A 17,334-nucleotide genomic window follows, 5' to 3' on the forward strand; every position below is an offset into this window, starting at 1 on the left:
AACATGGGTTGTATTTACAATTAGATTTTAGCAGACGCTCTTATCCAGAGCGACTTACAGCAGTGAATGCATACATTTTCGTACATTTTTTATATTTTTCCCATACTGGTCCCCTGTGGGAATCGAACCCACAACCTTGGTGTTGCAAACACCATGCTCTACCAACTGAGCCACACGGGACCATGTGGCTCAATGGTGTTTGTTCTGCCAACAGGTCACAAATCTTGCTGCTTTTATGGCATACTGTGATATTTCACCCAATAGATATGGGAGTTTATCAAAAATTGGGTTTGTTTTAGAATTATTTGTGGATCTGTGTAATCTGAAGGAAATATGTGTCTCTAATATGGTCATACATTTGGCAGGAGGTTAGGAAGTGCAGCATTTTGTGGGCAGTGTGCGCATAGCCTGTCTTCTCTTGAGAGCCAGGTCTGCCTACGACAGCCTTTCTCAATAGCAAGGCTATTGCTCACTGAGCTATTGCTCACTATTGCTCACTGTAAATAGTCAAAGCTTTCCTTAAATTTGGGTCAGTCACAGTGGTCAGATATTCTGCTACTGTGTGCTCTCTGTTTAGGGCCAAAGAGCATTCTAGTCTGCTCAGTTTATTTTGTTAATTCTTTCCAATGTGTTAAGTAATTATCTTTTTGTTTTCTCATGATTTGGTTGTGTCTAATTGTGTTGCTGTTCTGGGGCTCTGTGGGGTCTGTTTGTGTTTGTGAACAGAGCCCCAGGACCAGCTTGCTGAGGGGACTCTTCTCCAGGTTCATCTCTCTGTAGGTGATGGCTTTGGTCTCTCTCTCTCTCTCTCTCCTTCTCTCTGTTTATCACCATTAGTATGTGATTGCCTCTAGATGGCTGATGGAGCCTTTTAGGTAATTGTTGCCATTTAGATTCAATGGTTGTTAAAACACACACACACACACACACACACACACACACACACAAACACACACACACACACACACACACACACACACACACACACACACACACACACACACACACACACACACATACACTGAGTGGGACAAGCATGTTGGTGGTTTTGTGCATCTGAGGAATGTGGAGGATGAGTTTTATGGAGTGCTGTTTACTTTGGCCACCACCATTAAACTTTTAACTGCTGCCAATTAACCAGCTGGGAAACCAACTGTGAGAGGGCACACACACACACACACACACACACACACACACACACACACACACACACACACACACACACACACACACACACACACACACACACACACACACACACACACACACACACACACACACACACACACACACACACATCAAGCCTTTTGGTCACTCTCACTATGTATAGTAGGCCGGTGTGTGCAACGTGTGTTTGTGCGTATGTACAGTAGGTGTACATGTTTGCATGTGTTTGATGTGTGTGTATGTCTGGTTTGTGTGTTGTGTCTGCTGCATGGTGACAGAAATGTTTGGTTTACACAGAAATATCCCCTCACCCCCTGCTGAGGCCTCCACTATCCCAGGATACAGTTCAATGTCCTTGGAGGCAAGGAGTTTAGTGGACCGGCCATTTACCTCCCACTGACCCCCTGGGAAGAACTGTGTGTGTGTGTGAAAAGGATGGGTTGAAATGTATGGAGCGCCATTTGGATCTTTGTGAGTCAAAAAAGATACACGTCAAATAAGCTTGTTGACCAATCAGGACCTGAATATGACTGCACGTCACATAGTCATTTAACACGTTCGTAGTTTCTTTACGTAGTCGTTACACATTGAGTACATTGTCACTCATATTTCATATGTCACAACGATTCACCGATACGTATGCTATGATGCTGGTAAAGTTTTGTCACACGCACCTACCGCTGTCGCATGAGCGCAGACACACTTCCCCAAGCTCTGGACAGTGCTGGTCATAAAAAAAGCTAGCTAGCTGATGGATGCAAACAATATTCTTTCCCAAAAACATAGCAAAACGACATAATCTGTTGCAGTAGCTATAGTAAGCCAGATAACTATCTAGCTACAGTTGAAGTCGGATGTTTGCATACACCTTAGCCAAATACAGTTTTCCACAATTCCTGACATTTAATCCTAGTAAGAATTCCCTGTCTTAGGTCAGTTAGGCTCACCGCTTTATTTTATGAATGTGAAATGTCAGAATAATAGTAGAGAGAATGATTTATTTCAGCTTTCATTTCTTTCATCACATTCCCAGTGGGTCAGAAGTTTACATACACTCAATTAGTATTTGGTAGCATTGCCTTTAGATTGTTTAACTTGGGTTAAACATTTTGGGTAGCCTTCCACAAGCTTCCCATAATAAGTTGGGTGAATTTTGGCCCATTCCTCCTGACAGAGCTGGTGTAACTGAGTCAGGTTTGTAGGCCTCCTTGCTCACACACGCTTTTTCAGTTCTGCCCACAAATTTCCTATAGGGTTGAGGTCAGGGTTTTGTGATGGCCACTCCAATACCTGGACTTTGTTGTCCTTAAGCCATTTTGCCATAACTTTGGAAGTATGCTTGGGGTCATTGTCCATTTGGAAGACCCATTTGTGACCAAACTTTAACTACCTGACTGATGTCTTGAGATGTTGCTTCAATATATCCACATCATTTTCCTCATTCATGATTCCATATATTTTGTGATGTGCACCAGTCCCTCCTGCAGCAAAGCATCCCCACAACATGATGCTGCCACCCCCGTGCTTCACGGTTGGGATGGTGTTCTTCGGCTTGCAAGCCTCCCCCTTTTTCCTCCAAACATAACGATGGTCATTAGGGCCAAACAGTTCTATTTTTGTTTCATCAGACCAGAGGATATTTCTCCAAAAAGTACAATCTTTGTCCCCATGTGCAGTTGCAAACCGTAGTCTGGCTTTTTTATGGCGTTTTTGGAGCAGTGGCTTCTTGCTTGCTGAGCGGCCTTTCAGGATATGTCGATATAGGACTCGTTTTACTGTGGATATAGATACTTTTGAACCTGTTTCCTCCAGCATCTTCACAAGGTCCTCTACTGTTGTTCTGGGATTGATTTGCACTTTTTGCACCAAAGCACGTTCATCTCTAGGAGACAGAACGCGTCTCCTTCCTGAGCGGTATGATGGCGGCGTGGTCCCATGGTGTTTATACTTGCGTACTATTGTTTGTACAGATGAACGTGGTACCTTCAGGCCTTTGGAAATTGCTCCCAAGGATGAACCAGACTTGTGGAGGTCTACCATTTTTTTTCTTAGGTCTTGGCTGATTTCTTTTGAATTTCTCATGATGTCAAGCAAAGAGGCACTGAGTTTGAAGGTAGGCCTTGAAATACATTCACAGGTACACCTCCAATTGACTCAAATTATGTCAATTAGCCTATCAGAAGCTTCTAAAGCCATGACATTTCCTGGAATTTTCCAAGCTGTTTAAAGGCACAGACAACTTAGTGTATGTAAACTTCTGACCCACTGGAATTGTGATACAGTAAATTATAAGTGAAATAATCTGTCTATAAACAATTGTTGGAAAAATGTCCTAACCGACTTGCCAAAACTATAGTTTGTTAACAGGAAATTTGTGGAATGGTTGAAAAACGAGTTTTAATGATTCCAACCTAAGTGTATGTAAACTTCCGACATCATCTAAAATACCCCTAATTTATTGGACAGTTCTTATTTGATTAACGGTAGTCGGACCCATCTATGTGAAGCTAGCCACAATAAGGATTAGCCACAATCGTGGAATTTGCGGTTCGCCTGCAAAATAAAAGTCTGTTATTGACGGTGAAGTAAATGAATACAAATAGTGGAATTATGCCATCATTTAATAAATCATGCTAAACGAGGTTGGAATGTTGTTATATTAATTCAACAAAATATAATAATTTGTTAATTTGACAAAAATCTGTTGAAATCACACTGGATGTATCAGACGTCATAATTGCATTGGGGGCCATACTTATTTCACTGTACAGCCTTACCTATGGATGGTGGATCAATGACATGGGGTTTCAGTCTACTCAGTTACAGTGGCTTGTGAAAGTATTCACCCTCCTTGGAATTCTTCCTATTTTGTTGCCTTACAACCTGGAATTAAAATATATTTTTTGGGGGGTTGTGTCATTTGATTTACACAACATGTCTACCACTTTGAAGATGCAAAATATTTTCTATTGTGAAACAAACAAGAAATATCACAAAAAAACCAGGAAACTTGAGCGTGCATATCTATTCACCCCCCCAAAGTCAATACTTTGCAGAGCCACCTTTTGCAGCAATTACAGCTACAAGTCTATTGGGGTATATCTCTATAAGCTTGGCACATCTAGCCACTGGGATTTTTGCCCATTCTTCAAGGCAAAACTGCTCCAGCTCCTTCAAGTTGAATGGGTTCCCCTGGTGTACAGCAATCTTTAAGTCATACCACAGATTCTTAATTGGATTGAGGTCTGGGCTTTGACTAGGCCATTCCAAGACACTTAAATGTTTCCCCTTAAACCATTCGAGTGTTGCTTTAGCAGTATGCTTAGGGTCATTGTCCTGCTGGAAGGTGAACCTCCATCCCAATCTCAAATCTCTGGAAGACTGAAAGAGGTTTCCCTCAAGAATTTCCCTGTATTTAGCTCCATCTCTCATTTCTGTGGAATGGTGTTCTCGGGGTGATGAGAGGTGATGGGTGTGCGCCAGAAATAGTGTTTTCCTTGATGGCCAAAAAGCTCGATTTTTGTCTCTTCTGACCAGAGTACCTTCTTCCATATGTGTGGGGAGTCTCCCACATGCCTTTTGGCGAACACCAAATGTGTTTACTTATTTGTTTCTTTAAGCAATGGCTTTTTTCTGGCTACTCATCCGTAAAGCCTAGCTATGTGGAGTGTACGGCTTAAAGTGGTCCTATGGACAGATACTCCAATCTCCGCCGTGGAGCTTTGCAGCTCCTTCAGGGTTATCTTTTGTCTCTTTGTTGCCTCTCTGATTAATGCCCTCCTTGCCTGGTCTGTGAGTTTTGGTGGGCGGCCCTCTCTTGGCAGGTTTGTTGTGATGCCATATTCTTTCCATTTAAGAAAAATGGATTTAATGGTGCTCCGTGGGATGGTGAAAGTTCAGGATATTTTTTTAGAACCCAACCCTGAACTGTAATTCTCCACAACTTCGCCCTGACATGTTTGGAGAGCTCCTTGGTCTTCATGGTGCTGCTTGCTTTGTGGTGCATCTTGCTTAGTGGTGTTGCAGACTCTGGGGCCTTTCAGAAAAGGTGTATATATACTGAGATCATGTGACAGATCATATGACACTTAGATTGCACACTGGTGGACTTTATTTAACTAATTATGTGACCTCTGAAGGTAGTTGGTTGTCCCAGATCTTATTTAGGAGCTTCAGGACTGGACTACAGGACTGTTTTGCTATCACAGACTGCAGCATGTTCCGGGATTCTTCCGATGGCATTGAGGAGTACACTGCATCAGTCACTGGCTTTATCAATAAGTACATCGAGGACGTCGTCCCCACAGTGACTGTACAAACATACCCCAACCAGAAGCCATGGATTGCAGGCAACATTCACACTGAGCTAAAGGGTAGAGCTGCCGCTTTCAAGGTGTGGGACTCTAACCTGGAAGCTTACAAGAAATCTTGCTATGCCCTGCAACGAACCATCAAACTGGCAAAGCGTCAACACAGGGCTAAGATTGAATCATACTACATCGGCTCCGATGATGCTCATCTTATGTGGCAGGGCTTGCAAACTATTACAGACTACAAAAGGAAGCACAGCTGCGAGCTGCCCAGTGACACAAGCCTACCAGACTAGCTAAACCACTTCTATGCTCGCTTCGAGGCAAGCAACACTGAGGCATGCATGAGAGCATCAGCTGTTCTGGACGACTGTGTGATCACGCTCTCCGTAGCCGACGTGAGTAAGACCTTTAAACAGGTCAACATACACAAGGCTGCGGGGCCAGACGGATTACCAGGACGTGTGCTCCGGGCATGTGCTGACCAACTGGCAGGTGTCTTCACTGACATTTTCAACATGTCCCTGATTGAGTCTGTAATACCAACATGTTTCAAGCAGATCACTATAGTCCCTGTGCCCAAGAACTCAAAGGCAACCTGCCTAAATGACTACAGACCCGTAGCACTCACGTCCATAACCATGAAGTGCTTTGAAAGGTTGGTAATGGCTCACATCAACACCATTATCCCAGAAACCCTAGACCCACCCCAATTTGCATACCGTCCAAACAGATCCACAGATGATGCAATCTCTATTGCACTCCACACTGTCCTTTCCTACCTGGACAAAAGGACCACTTATGTGAGAATGCTATTCATTGACTACAGCTCAGCGTTCAACACCATAGTACCCTCAAAGCTCATCACTAAGCTAAGGATCCTGGGACTAAACACCTCCCTCTGCAACTGGATCCTGGACTTCCTGACGGGCCGCCCCAGGTGGTGAGGGTAGGTAGCAACACATCTGCCATGCTGATCCTCAACACTGGAGCTCCCCAAGGGTGCGTGCTCAGTCCCCTCCTGTACTCCCTGTTCACCCACGACTGCATGGCCAGGCACGACTCCAACACCATCATTAAGTTTGCAGATGACACAACAGTGGTAGGCCTGATCACCGAGATGAGACAGCCTATAGGGAGGAGGTCAGAGACCTGGCCGGGTGGTGCCAGAATAACAACCTATCCCTCAACGTAACCAAGATAAGGAGCTGATTGTGGACAACAGGAAAAGGAGGACCAAGCACGCCCCCATTCTCATCGACGGGGCTGTAGTGGAGTAGGTTGAGAGCTTCAAGTTCCTTGGTGTCCACATCAATAACAAACTAGAATGGTCCAAACACACCAAGACAGTCGTGAAGAGGGCACGACAAAGCCTATTCCCCCTCAGGAAACTAAAAAGATTTGGCATGGGTCCTGAGATCCTCAAAAGGTTCTACAGCTGCAATATCGAGAGCATCCTGACTGGTTGCATCACTGCCTGGTACGGCAATTGCTCGGCCTCTGACCGCAAGGCACTACAGAGGGTAGTGCGTACGGCCCAGTACATCACTGGGGCTAAGCTGCCTGCCATTCAGGACCTTTACACCAGGTGGTGTCAGAGGAAGGCCCTAAAAACTGTCAAAGACCCCAGCCACCCCAGTCATAGACTGTTCTCTCTACTACCTGCATGGCAAGAGGTACCGGAGTAATCTAGAAGAAAAAGAAACGCACACCTATTAAGGCGAGGTGCTGGCTAGCGGAGTAGAAAACTTGAAAATAAGGGAGAGCCGCACACTCTAGGAGCTCAGATGCAAAAATGTAATAGCTGTCTTCATCAGGGTATCCTGATGAAGACAGCTTGGCTGTCGAAACGTTGGCTATTACATTTTTGCATCTGAGCTCCTAGAGTGTGCGGCTCTCCCTTATTCTCAAGCTGTACCGGAGTGCCAAGTCTAGGACAAAAAGGCTTCTCAACAGTTTTACCCCCAAGCCATAAGACTCCTGAACAGGTAATCAAATCGCTACCCAGACTATTTGCATTGTGTGCCCCCCCAACCCCTCTTTTACGCCGCTGCTACTCTCTGTTTATCATATATGCATAGTCACTTTAACTATACATTCATGCACATACTACCTCAATTGGGCCGACCAACCAGTGCCCCTGCACATTGGCTAACCGGGCTATCTGCATTGTGTCCCGCCACCCACCACCCGCCAACCCCTCTTTTACGCTTTTACGCTACTGCTACTCTCTGTTCATCACATATGCATCGTCACTTTAACCATATCTACATGTACATACTACCTCAATCAGCCTGACTAACCGGTGTCTGTATGTGGCCTCGGTACTTTTATAGCCTCGCTACTGTATATAGCCTGTCTTTTTACTGTTGTTTTATTTCTTTACTTATCTATTGTTCACCTAATACCTTTTTTGCACTATTGGTCAGACTGTATGTAAGTAAGCATTTCACTGTAAGGTCTACACCTGTTGTATTCGGCGCACGTGACAAATACACTTTGATTTGATTTGATTCATAGCAAAGGGTGAATACATATGCACGCACCACTTTTCCGGTTTAAATTTTTTAAATTTTTTTGAAACAAGATATTTTTTCCATTTCACTTCACCAATTCAAACTATTTTGTGTATGTCCATTACATTAAATCTAAATTAAAATAAATTTTAATTACAGGTTGTAATGCAACAAAATAGGAAATACGCCAAACGGGATGAATACTTTTGCAAGGCACTGTATACCCAGAGAACAGCTCTTACTGCGGGAATCTGAAACCACTGATTTGAGCCACGTTTTTTTGTACCAGTCAACCTACTATGTGTATTTAACACTTTTCCAGAGGAAAAACAATATGATGAAGTGTGAATATTTCTGCCACTCCCACACAGGAAAACACAGGAAAACGGTTTCAAATAAACTATATCATTACGTGTACCACCACCCATGTTATTTACATTATTAAATGTCCATGTGGGCTGTGCTATGTCGGTAAAACCTCCCGCTCTCTCAAACAAAGAGTTAGTGAACATAAAAGTTCAATCAGGCGAAACGACAGGGATTATCCAGTCGCAGTACATTTTAATGACCTAAAACATGACATTTCTACCTTTAGATTTTGTGGCATAGAGAAAGTCAAGATATCAGACAGGGGAGGTGATATTAATAATACTCTGAGCAAAAGAGAATGTTTTTGGATTTTCACCCTCCAGACATTATTTCCTAAAGGACTTAATGATGAAATGCCTATGTATGTTATGTTGTGAATTTGAACATGAATTATGTGCCTATTTAAGATTACTCTGATGTTTTCCATATGATGTACCCAATGATTAATGAAAACTTGCTATGTCCTCATTGTGGTTTTATGGACGTGTTCAATGCATCTTATTTATACACTTTTGTAGTGTTTGTGAAAGGCATATTGTTATGTTTGGTAGCACTTATTTATTTTTAATTTGCCTCCGACCCCTTTCCATGCGTGGAACGGATGTGGGTGGGGCTAGGTCTACATAGGGGTGCTGTTTTCAGAAAATTCACAAAAGCTCTGACGAAGGCCTTGAGGCCGATACGTAAGCTTATTAAATATCAGTGATACTATCAAGAGCAGTGTGCGGTTTCCTTTTTCCTTCATCCTGTTTCAACTGTTGCCATGCACCTGCAAAAAGATTGCTCAGATGTGCGAGTGCCTTTTGAATTTTGTATTCAGAGGAAAAACAATACAATGTGGATGTTTTGGAGTCTGAGAACTCCGAGGAGGAAGTTGGGAAAAAAACACTTGGGTACTGAGTAGACTGATATCCCATTTCATTGATCCCTAATCCTTAGGTAAAGCTTTACAGTGCAATATGATTGACAATACGCACAATAGGCTGACTGGGCAGGTGATGTCCCTCAGTCAAAGTCCCCGATAAGAGCTACAACGCTAATATTTGCGTAAACTCTTCACAGTTGTGTTCTGTGGGTGTCACCAAGTAGACTAATACCTAATTTAATTGCTCCACATTACACACTCCAATGTTGTTTAACATTACCTAGTCTAAATATGCCATGTTTTCAGGCCGGCTGGATTGTTGCTAGCTAGGTACCAAGCTAAAGCTACCCCAGAAAATGCTAATAACATATGTATCAAAGATATTTGATTACATTTTTGATCCTGATCTTATTTCAAATTGTCACACAGACGTTTTCCCATTCAGTCGAACAAATAATGGCTTATTACCAAGGCGGTATTGTAAATGTAACAGTGTACGTTCCGTCCCTCTCTTCACCCCAACCCGGGCTCGAACCAGGGACCCTTGCACACATCAACAACTGACACCCCACAAAGCATCGTTACCCATCGTGCCACAAAGGCCACTTGTGGCACGATGGGTAGGAAACCCTACTTCAAGTCTCAGAGCGAGTGACGTCACTGATTGAAATGCTATTAGCGCGCACCACCGCTAACTAACTAGCCATTTCACATCGGTTACATAAACACATCGTTTGTGGCAGGTGTTTGCTTGTTTGCAGACTTTTATTTTTTGTACAGCTTTGACAGTACTAGTGATCGTAGTGGTGGAGCTTGGCTTGCATGTGCAAATTCAGCACACACAACATTCTATAATAGAATTTTGGTATTTAACCTGTCAAATGAAAAGCTTATTTGACGTGTATTGTTTTTGACCCACAAAGATCCTAACGGCGTTCCAAAGAAATGGGTTATAGGCTGAGCGTCCTGAAGAGAAAAACACAGACTTGTTTTGTATAAGCAAAGTCCATCCTGAAAAATACCCAGCTCTTGTCAGTTACACTCTGGTATTGTTGTTGTCACCGCTGTATCTGCTGTAAATGATGGGCATAATCATGTTGGTGGCATTTAGGCCTAATGTCAAAATTACATTTCATTTAACATCTCTTTCTCCCCCTCCCTCCCTCCCCTGTCTCACTTCCACCCTGTCTCTAACTCTATCTCTCCCACTTTCTTTTGGTCTCTCTCCCTCTCTTTCTCTCCTCACTCTTCCTATATCTCTCTCTCCCCCCTCCTCCCTCTCTCTCAGGGTATCCCCGGTATTCAGGAGGTCTGACTTCCCCCTTTCTTCCCATGAGCCCCTTGGATCACCATAGCAACAGCAGCGTTCTCTACGGACAGCACCGCTTCTACGACACTCAGAAAGGTGTGTGTCAGAGAGAGAGAGGTGTGTATGTGTAACAGTATAGCTTTCGTCCCTCTCCTTGCCCCTACCTGGGCTCAAACCAGGGACCCTCTGCACACATAGACAACAGTCACCCTTGAAGCATCGTTACACATCGCTCCACAAAAGCCTCAGCAAGGGAAACAACTACTTCAAGGTCTCAGGGCGAGTGACGTCACCAATTTAAATGCTATTAGTGCGCACCCTGCTAACTAGCTAGCCATTTCACACCGGTTGCGTATGTGAGAGTGCGAGAGAGAGAGAGAAATAGGTGTGTGAGAGAGAGGTGTGTATGTGAGAGAGAGAGAGACAGAGAGAGAGAGAGGTGTGTGTGTGAGAGAGAGAAACAGAGAGAGAGAGAAAGACTGAAGAGGTGTGGGTGTGTGAGAGAGAGTGGGTATGTGTGTGTGTGAGAGAGAGAGAGAGACTGGATAATATTAAGAAATGCTATAGATGGAATGAAAGTAGTGTGGTAGTCAATGGTAGGCTTCGAGGGGACTCTTACGGTAGGTACACCTATAGCTCATCTCCTGGCAGTAGTACTGTAGACTACTTCATCACTGACCTCAACCTAGTCTCTCAGAGCGTTCACAGTCAGACCACTGACACCCCTATCAGATCACAGCAAAATCACAGTCTACTTGAACAGAGCAATACACAATCATGAAGCATCAAAGCCAAAGGAAATGCATAATATTAAGAAATGCTATAGATGGAAGGAAAGTAGTGTAGAAACCTACTAAAAAACAATTAGGCAACAACAAACACAATCCCTTCTAGACAACTTCCTGGACAAGACGTTTCACTGTAATAGTGAAGGTGTAAACTTGGCAGTAGAAAATCTTAACAGTATATTTGACCTCTCAGCTTCCCTATCAAATAAACATTTGAAGCCGACGACCGAAGAAAATGAACAAGGAAAAATGGCATGATGAAGAATGCAAAAACCTAAGAAAGAAATTGAGAAACCTATCCAACCAAAAACATAGAGACCCAGAAAACCTGAGTCTACATTTTCACTATGGTGAATCACTAAAACAATACAGAAATACACGACGGAAAAAGAAGGAACAGCACATCAGAAATCAGCTCAATGTAATTGATATCATGACACAAGGCGAGACCCAGATGCAGACACAGGAGGCAGATGGTTGGAGTCTTACAATGTTTATTAATCCAAAAGGGGAAGGCAAGAGAATGGTCGTGGACAGGCAAAAGTGTCATAACCAGTTCAGAGTCCAAAAGGTACCGAAGGTCAGGCAGAATTAAGGTCAGGGCAGGCAGGATGATCAGGCAGGTGGGAAAGTAGTCCAGTCAGGCAGTGGTCAAAACTTGGAGGACTATCAAAAAGAGAATAGCAAAAGGAGTACGGGGAAAAACACACTGGTTGACTTGACTAAACATACAAGACAAACTGGCACAGAGAGACAGGAAACACAGGGATAAATACACTGGGGAAAACAAGCAACACCTGGAGGGGGTGGAGACAATCACAAGGACAGGTGAACCAGATCAGAGTGTGACAAATGAAGAATCAATAGAATCTCCCGAGTGGTGCAGCGGTCTAAGGCACTGCTTCTCAGTGCTAGAGGCCTTACTACAGACACCCTTGTTCGAATCCAGGCTGTATCACAACCGGCTGGGATTGGGAGTCCCATAGGACGGCGCACAATTGGCCCAGCGTCGTCCGTGTTTGGCTGGTGTAGGCTGTCATTGTAAATAAGAATTTGTTCTTGCCTAGTTAAATAAAGGTTAAATAAATGAAACATGAAAGCAACTTCTGGGAAAATTGGAATAAGCTAACAACAACACGAAGAGTTATCTATCTAAAACGGAGATGTATGCATAAACCACTTCTCCAATCTCTTTGGCTCTATAACAAAAAACAGTCAGCAAAAACATATACATGATGAAATTCAAATCTTAGTATCAACTATTAAAGACCACAAGAACTCACTGGATTCTCCAATTACATTGAATGAACTACAGGACAAAATACAAACCCTCCAACCCAAAAAGACGTGGTGTTGATGGTATCCTCAATGAAATTATAAAATATACAAACTACAAATTCCTATTGGCTATACTTAAACTCTTTAACATCATCCTTAGCTCAGGCATCTTCCCCAATATTTGGAACCAAGGACTGATCACCCCAATCCACAAAAGTGGAGACAAATTTGACCCCAATAGCTACTGTGGGATATGCGTCAACGGCAATCTTGGGAAAATCCTCTGCTTTATCATAAACAGCAGACTTGTACATTTCCTCAGTGAAAACAATGTACTGAGCAAATGTCAAATGGACTTTTTACCAAATTACTGTACGACAGAGTCAAATGTTTACGGTTTGACTATGATCTGGTGCTTCTGTCCCCAACCAAGGAGGGCCTAAAGCAGCACCTAGATCTTCTGCACAGATTCTGTCAGACCTGGTTCCTGACAGTAAATCTCAGTAAGACAAAAATTATGGTCTTCCAAAAAAGGTCCAGTTGCCAGGAACACAAATAGAAATTCACCTAGACACCATTGCCCTAGAGCACACAAAAAAAACTATACATACCTTGGCCTAAACATCAGCGCCACAGGTAACTTCCACAAAGCTGTGAACGATCTGAGAGACAAGGCAAGAAGGGCCTTCTATGCCATCAAAAGGAACATAACATTTGACATCCCAATTAGGATCTGGCTAAAAATACTTGAATCAGTTATAGAACCCATTGCCCTTTATGGTTGTGAGGTCTGGGGTCCACTCACCAACCAAGAATTCACAAAATGGGACAAACACCAAATTGAGACTCTGCATGCAGAATTTAAAAAAAGATTATCTGTGTACAATGTAAAACATCAATTAATGCATGCAGAGCAGAATTAGGCTGATACCCGCTAATTATCAAAATCCATAATTGAGCCCTTAAATTCTATAACCACCTAAAAGGAAGCGATTCCCAAACCTTCCATAACAAAGCCATCACCTACAGAGAGATGAACCTGGAGAAGAGTCCCCTAAGCAAGCTGGTCACAAACACAAACAGACCCCACAGAGCCCCAGGACAGCAACAGCAACACAATTAGACCCAACCAAATCACCAGAAAACAAAAAGATAATTACTTAACACATTGGAAAGAATTAACAAAAAAACATAGCATTCTAGAATGATCTTTGGCCCTAAACAGAGAGCACACAGTGGCAGAATACCTGAACACTGTGACTGACCCAAACTCAAAGGAAAGCTTTGACTATGTACAGACTCAGTGAGCAAAGTCTTGCTATTGAGAAAGGCCATCGTAGGCAGACATGTTATGTCCACACTGCCCACAAAATTAAATGGAAACTGAGCTGCACTTCCTAAACTCCTGCCAAATGTATGACCATATTAGAGACACATAGTTCCGTCAGATTACACAGATCCACAAAGAATTCGAAAACAAACTCAATTTGGATAAAATTCCATATCTATTGTGCAATCCCAGCAGCAATATGTGTGACATGTTGCCACAAGAAAAGGGCAACCAGTGAAGAACAAACACCACTGTGAATACAAAACTTTAATTATTTTGATTTATTTTCCCTTTTGTACTTTAACATTTGAAATGTCTCTATTATTTTGGAACTTGTGAGTGTAATATGTTCTTTTTACTTCATTTTTGTTTGTCTATTTCACTTGCTTTGGCAATGTAAACATATGTTTCCAATGTCAATAAAGCCCCTTGAATTGAATTGAGAGAGACAGAGATTTTTCCTCTTTTTTAAAATATTGTTTAATTTTCCAAATATATATTTGTAATGCTTATAAATAATATTTAAACCATGTCATTTATTTTCAGATCATTTCTACTTGCGAAGCCTGCCGTCCCAGCCCCCTCTTCTCTCAACCAATCACAGCCTTCCGCCACTGTCTAGGACTGCCCCCGGACGTCCTCTGGGGTCCTGCAGCAGAGAAACAGACTCTGGGGGAGGAGGAGGTGGAGGGGGTCTCCAAAAGAGCTCCAAGGAACTGGGGATGGTGGAAAAGAGTGTGTCGAAAGAGAGATCCAGCAGCAAAGAGAGACACCAGGAGAGCAAAGAGAGACATCATCATCACCACCATCAACATCAGCCTCATCCGTTCTCTCAACCCCACTCCCTCCCCACTCACATGCGTGAGGAGGACCACAGACACAAAACCCCCAACCTGCCCACGGAATACAGGGACGACCCCGCAAACCAAGGCTCCAAACACAACTGTGCTCAACTTAGTAAACTATCCAATGGAGACTCTGTGTCCAAGGACGGGTCCCTGAACAGCTGTGGGAGTGGAGGGGGTAGCAGACCCCAGGGGAGTGGTAGTGGGGGGGTGAGGCGATGCTCCAATGAAGGGGGGGTGAGCGGGGAGATGAGGATAAGCGAAACTCTCCCCTCCTCCTCGTCAGACTGTCTGCGTCGAGCAGCCATGATGGGACCCCACAACCCCAATGCCTTGGCTTCTTACTCCATGCCCCCGCCCCCTCCTCCACCCCTACACATGGGCCCTGCTGTGGGAGGGGGCTGGCTGCACCACCCTCATCACCCCCATCACCCTCACCCTGAGTTCTACTGCCCCTCTGCCCCCGCCCCACTCACCCTCACCCCTCCTAAAGACGGAGTATCCGGGAGGGAGGTAAAAGTCTCTGGCCCAACGTACATCCCCTCAGTCGGGCCTTTAGGGGACATGGGGTCCCCTGACTCCCGTGGTGCTGGAGGAGGAGGAGATAAGGATGGAAAAGGGGCAGAGAACAGCGGAGGAGGAGGAGGAGGAAGAGGAGAATCTAGTGAAAGTCTTCCTTCTCCTCTTCATCCTCATCCTGATCGTCCTCAGTCTAGTAGCTGCCAGAGGAAGCCGTCGTCCCAGACTCAGCAGCCACAGCAGCAGCTGAGCTACTGCAAGGCAGACAAGCCCCCGGGCTGGAACCAGAACCACAACTACAACCAACACCACAGCCAGAACACCCAGCCCAACTCCCAGCCCCAGCCTCAGCCCCATAACCCTAACCGCCAGTCTGGGCCTCGCTCTTGCAGCCTAGAGGCCTCTTCCTCCAGGGGAGACCTGGAGGTCCTAGAGGTCTACCGGGCCTCCCTGCCTCTGGAAGCCCAGAGTGCTCACCCCAGGGCTGGGCACCAAGAGACCAAGACTGGGCCCTACGCCAGCACCCCACCCTTCCGGGACTGTTCACACTCAGGTCCTCCTGATGGAAAAGGGGGGTTGGCGGGGAGTGGAGGTGCCCAGAGAGAGGGACAGAAGGTTGCTAGGATACTGCACCAGCGGCACAGTAGTCATGGAAGCTGGTCGGGTTCTGATGGATCAGGGACTGAGAGGGGGAGAGAGGGGGGGAAGCAGAATCAGAATCAGAAGAGTGAGGGTGTTGTCATGGGGTACGGGGGTCAAACTCCCCCCACGATGCACCCCTGGGGGATACCGAGGGGTCCCCAAGAGGGCGAGAGGAGGATCTCCCCATACACAGAGTCCTACCCAGATAACAAGACTCAAAACCACCACGATCAACAGCACTGTAAGACAGCACCTCATCCATCTCACCCTCACCCCTCCTCCCGCTCCTCCCCCCACCTAGAAGGAGAGAGCAGCGCCATGAAGAACCTGATTAACTACAGTTCCCAGCAGCCTTTGCTGCTCTCCCAGAGGAGTCTCTTCGGGGGGCTGGGCTGCCTGAAGCAGGGGGGCGAGAGAGGCGAGAAGGGGGGTAGATCCAGCACCCCTCAGGACCACCCCAAACAGCCCCTACCCCCCAGGAGAGAGTCCACCAGCGAGGGGGAAAGGATGGACGGCGGGGGCAGAGGTAGAAGGGAGGTGGGGGAGACACACGGGGAGGGGGAGGTACGACAGCCCCCTGTGGGTATAGCTGTGGCAGTCGCCCGGCAGAGAGAGCCCCCCCAACACCCCTCAGACAACCCCCCAGGACACAGCCGACAGGGCAGGGTTCTGCCCAGTGTCAAAGGTGAGAGCTGGATCTATGAATCTGTATGTCTCTGTATTTATATTCACTTCAGTATCTGCATTGTGTTAGAAGTCTGGCATTACTTATGAATTATGGATTACGGATTATGAATGATGAATTATGTATTATGAATTATGAATTTTGACATTGCTAGGCTAGCTTAGTTTTAAGGTTGCCATATCTGCTTTCTAAACCCTCTCTCTGTGTGTTGCCAGGTGTGTCTCGGTCTGTCTACCCGCTGGGCCGGGAGGCAGAAGAGAGGAAGAGGATGACTGAGGAGCGGCTGAGCCTTCATCACCTTGACAGAGAACTCTTCATCAGGGAAAACCAGGAGAGAGGGGAGTTTGCCAGGATCCACCCATCCAGCAGTTGCCATGGTGACCTGACCTCTCACCTTCTGGTGCCTGGCGGGGCCAGCCAATTAGGTGGAGACCCTTCTGCTCACGCCCACCACCATTGGATGCAGCGGACTGGAAGTCCCTCCCTATGGATGGGCCATTCATATGGTGAGCTGAGCATGCAGTTTTCCCACAGACCATGACAAACGTTCGCAATGTTGCGCAACTGTCTTTACACGTGGATCAGGAAGTGTGGAAATAACATGCAGAAACAAACCCAAAGTTTATGTTCTAATCTTCTGTTTTCTCTCTTTCAGGTCTGAGCCATGCTGCGCTGCACCAGAGTATGGGCCCAGGGTTCGGCCCTGGCCTG

General features: G+C 45.2%; 1 protein-coding gene across 1 annotated transcript in view; it reads left to right on the plus strand.

Moving 5' to 3' along the window:
- bahcc1b (BAH domain and coiled-coil containing 1b) overlaps positions 1-17,334 on the plus strand; it is a 143,055-nt gene that overhangs the window by 65,947 nt on the left and 59,774 nt on the right. The window contains exons 4-7 of the mRNA XM_029699279.1: positions 10,516-10,632; positions 14,479-16,623; positions 16,839-17,129; positions 17,279-17,334. The exon at positions 17,279-17,334 is cut by the window's right edge and continues 91 nt beyond it. Of these exons, the coding sequence (XP_029555139.1) occupies positions 10,516-10,632; positions 14,479-16,623; positions 16,839-17,129; positions 17,279-17,334 (2,609 nt within the window). The remainder of the gene's footprint in view (positions 1-10,515; positions 10,633-14,478; positions 16,624-16,838; positions 17,130-17,278) is intronic.

This window comes from Salmo trutta, chromosome 18, assembly GCF_901001165.1.
Source record: "Salmo trutta chromosome 18, fSalTru1.1, whole genome shotgun sequence".
NCBI classification, from domain to species: domain Eukaryota; kingdom Metazoa; phylum Chordata; class Actinopteri; order Salmoniformes; family Salmonidae; genus Salmo; species Salmo trutta.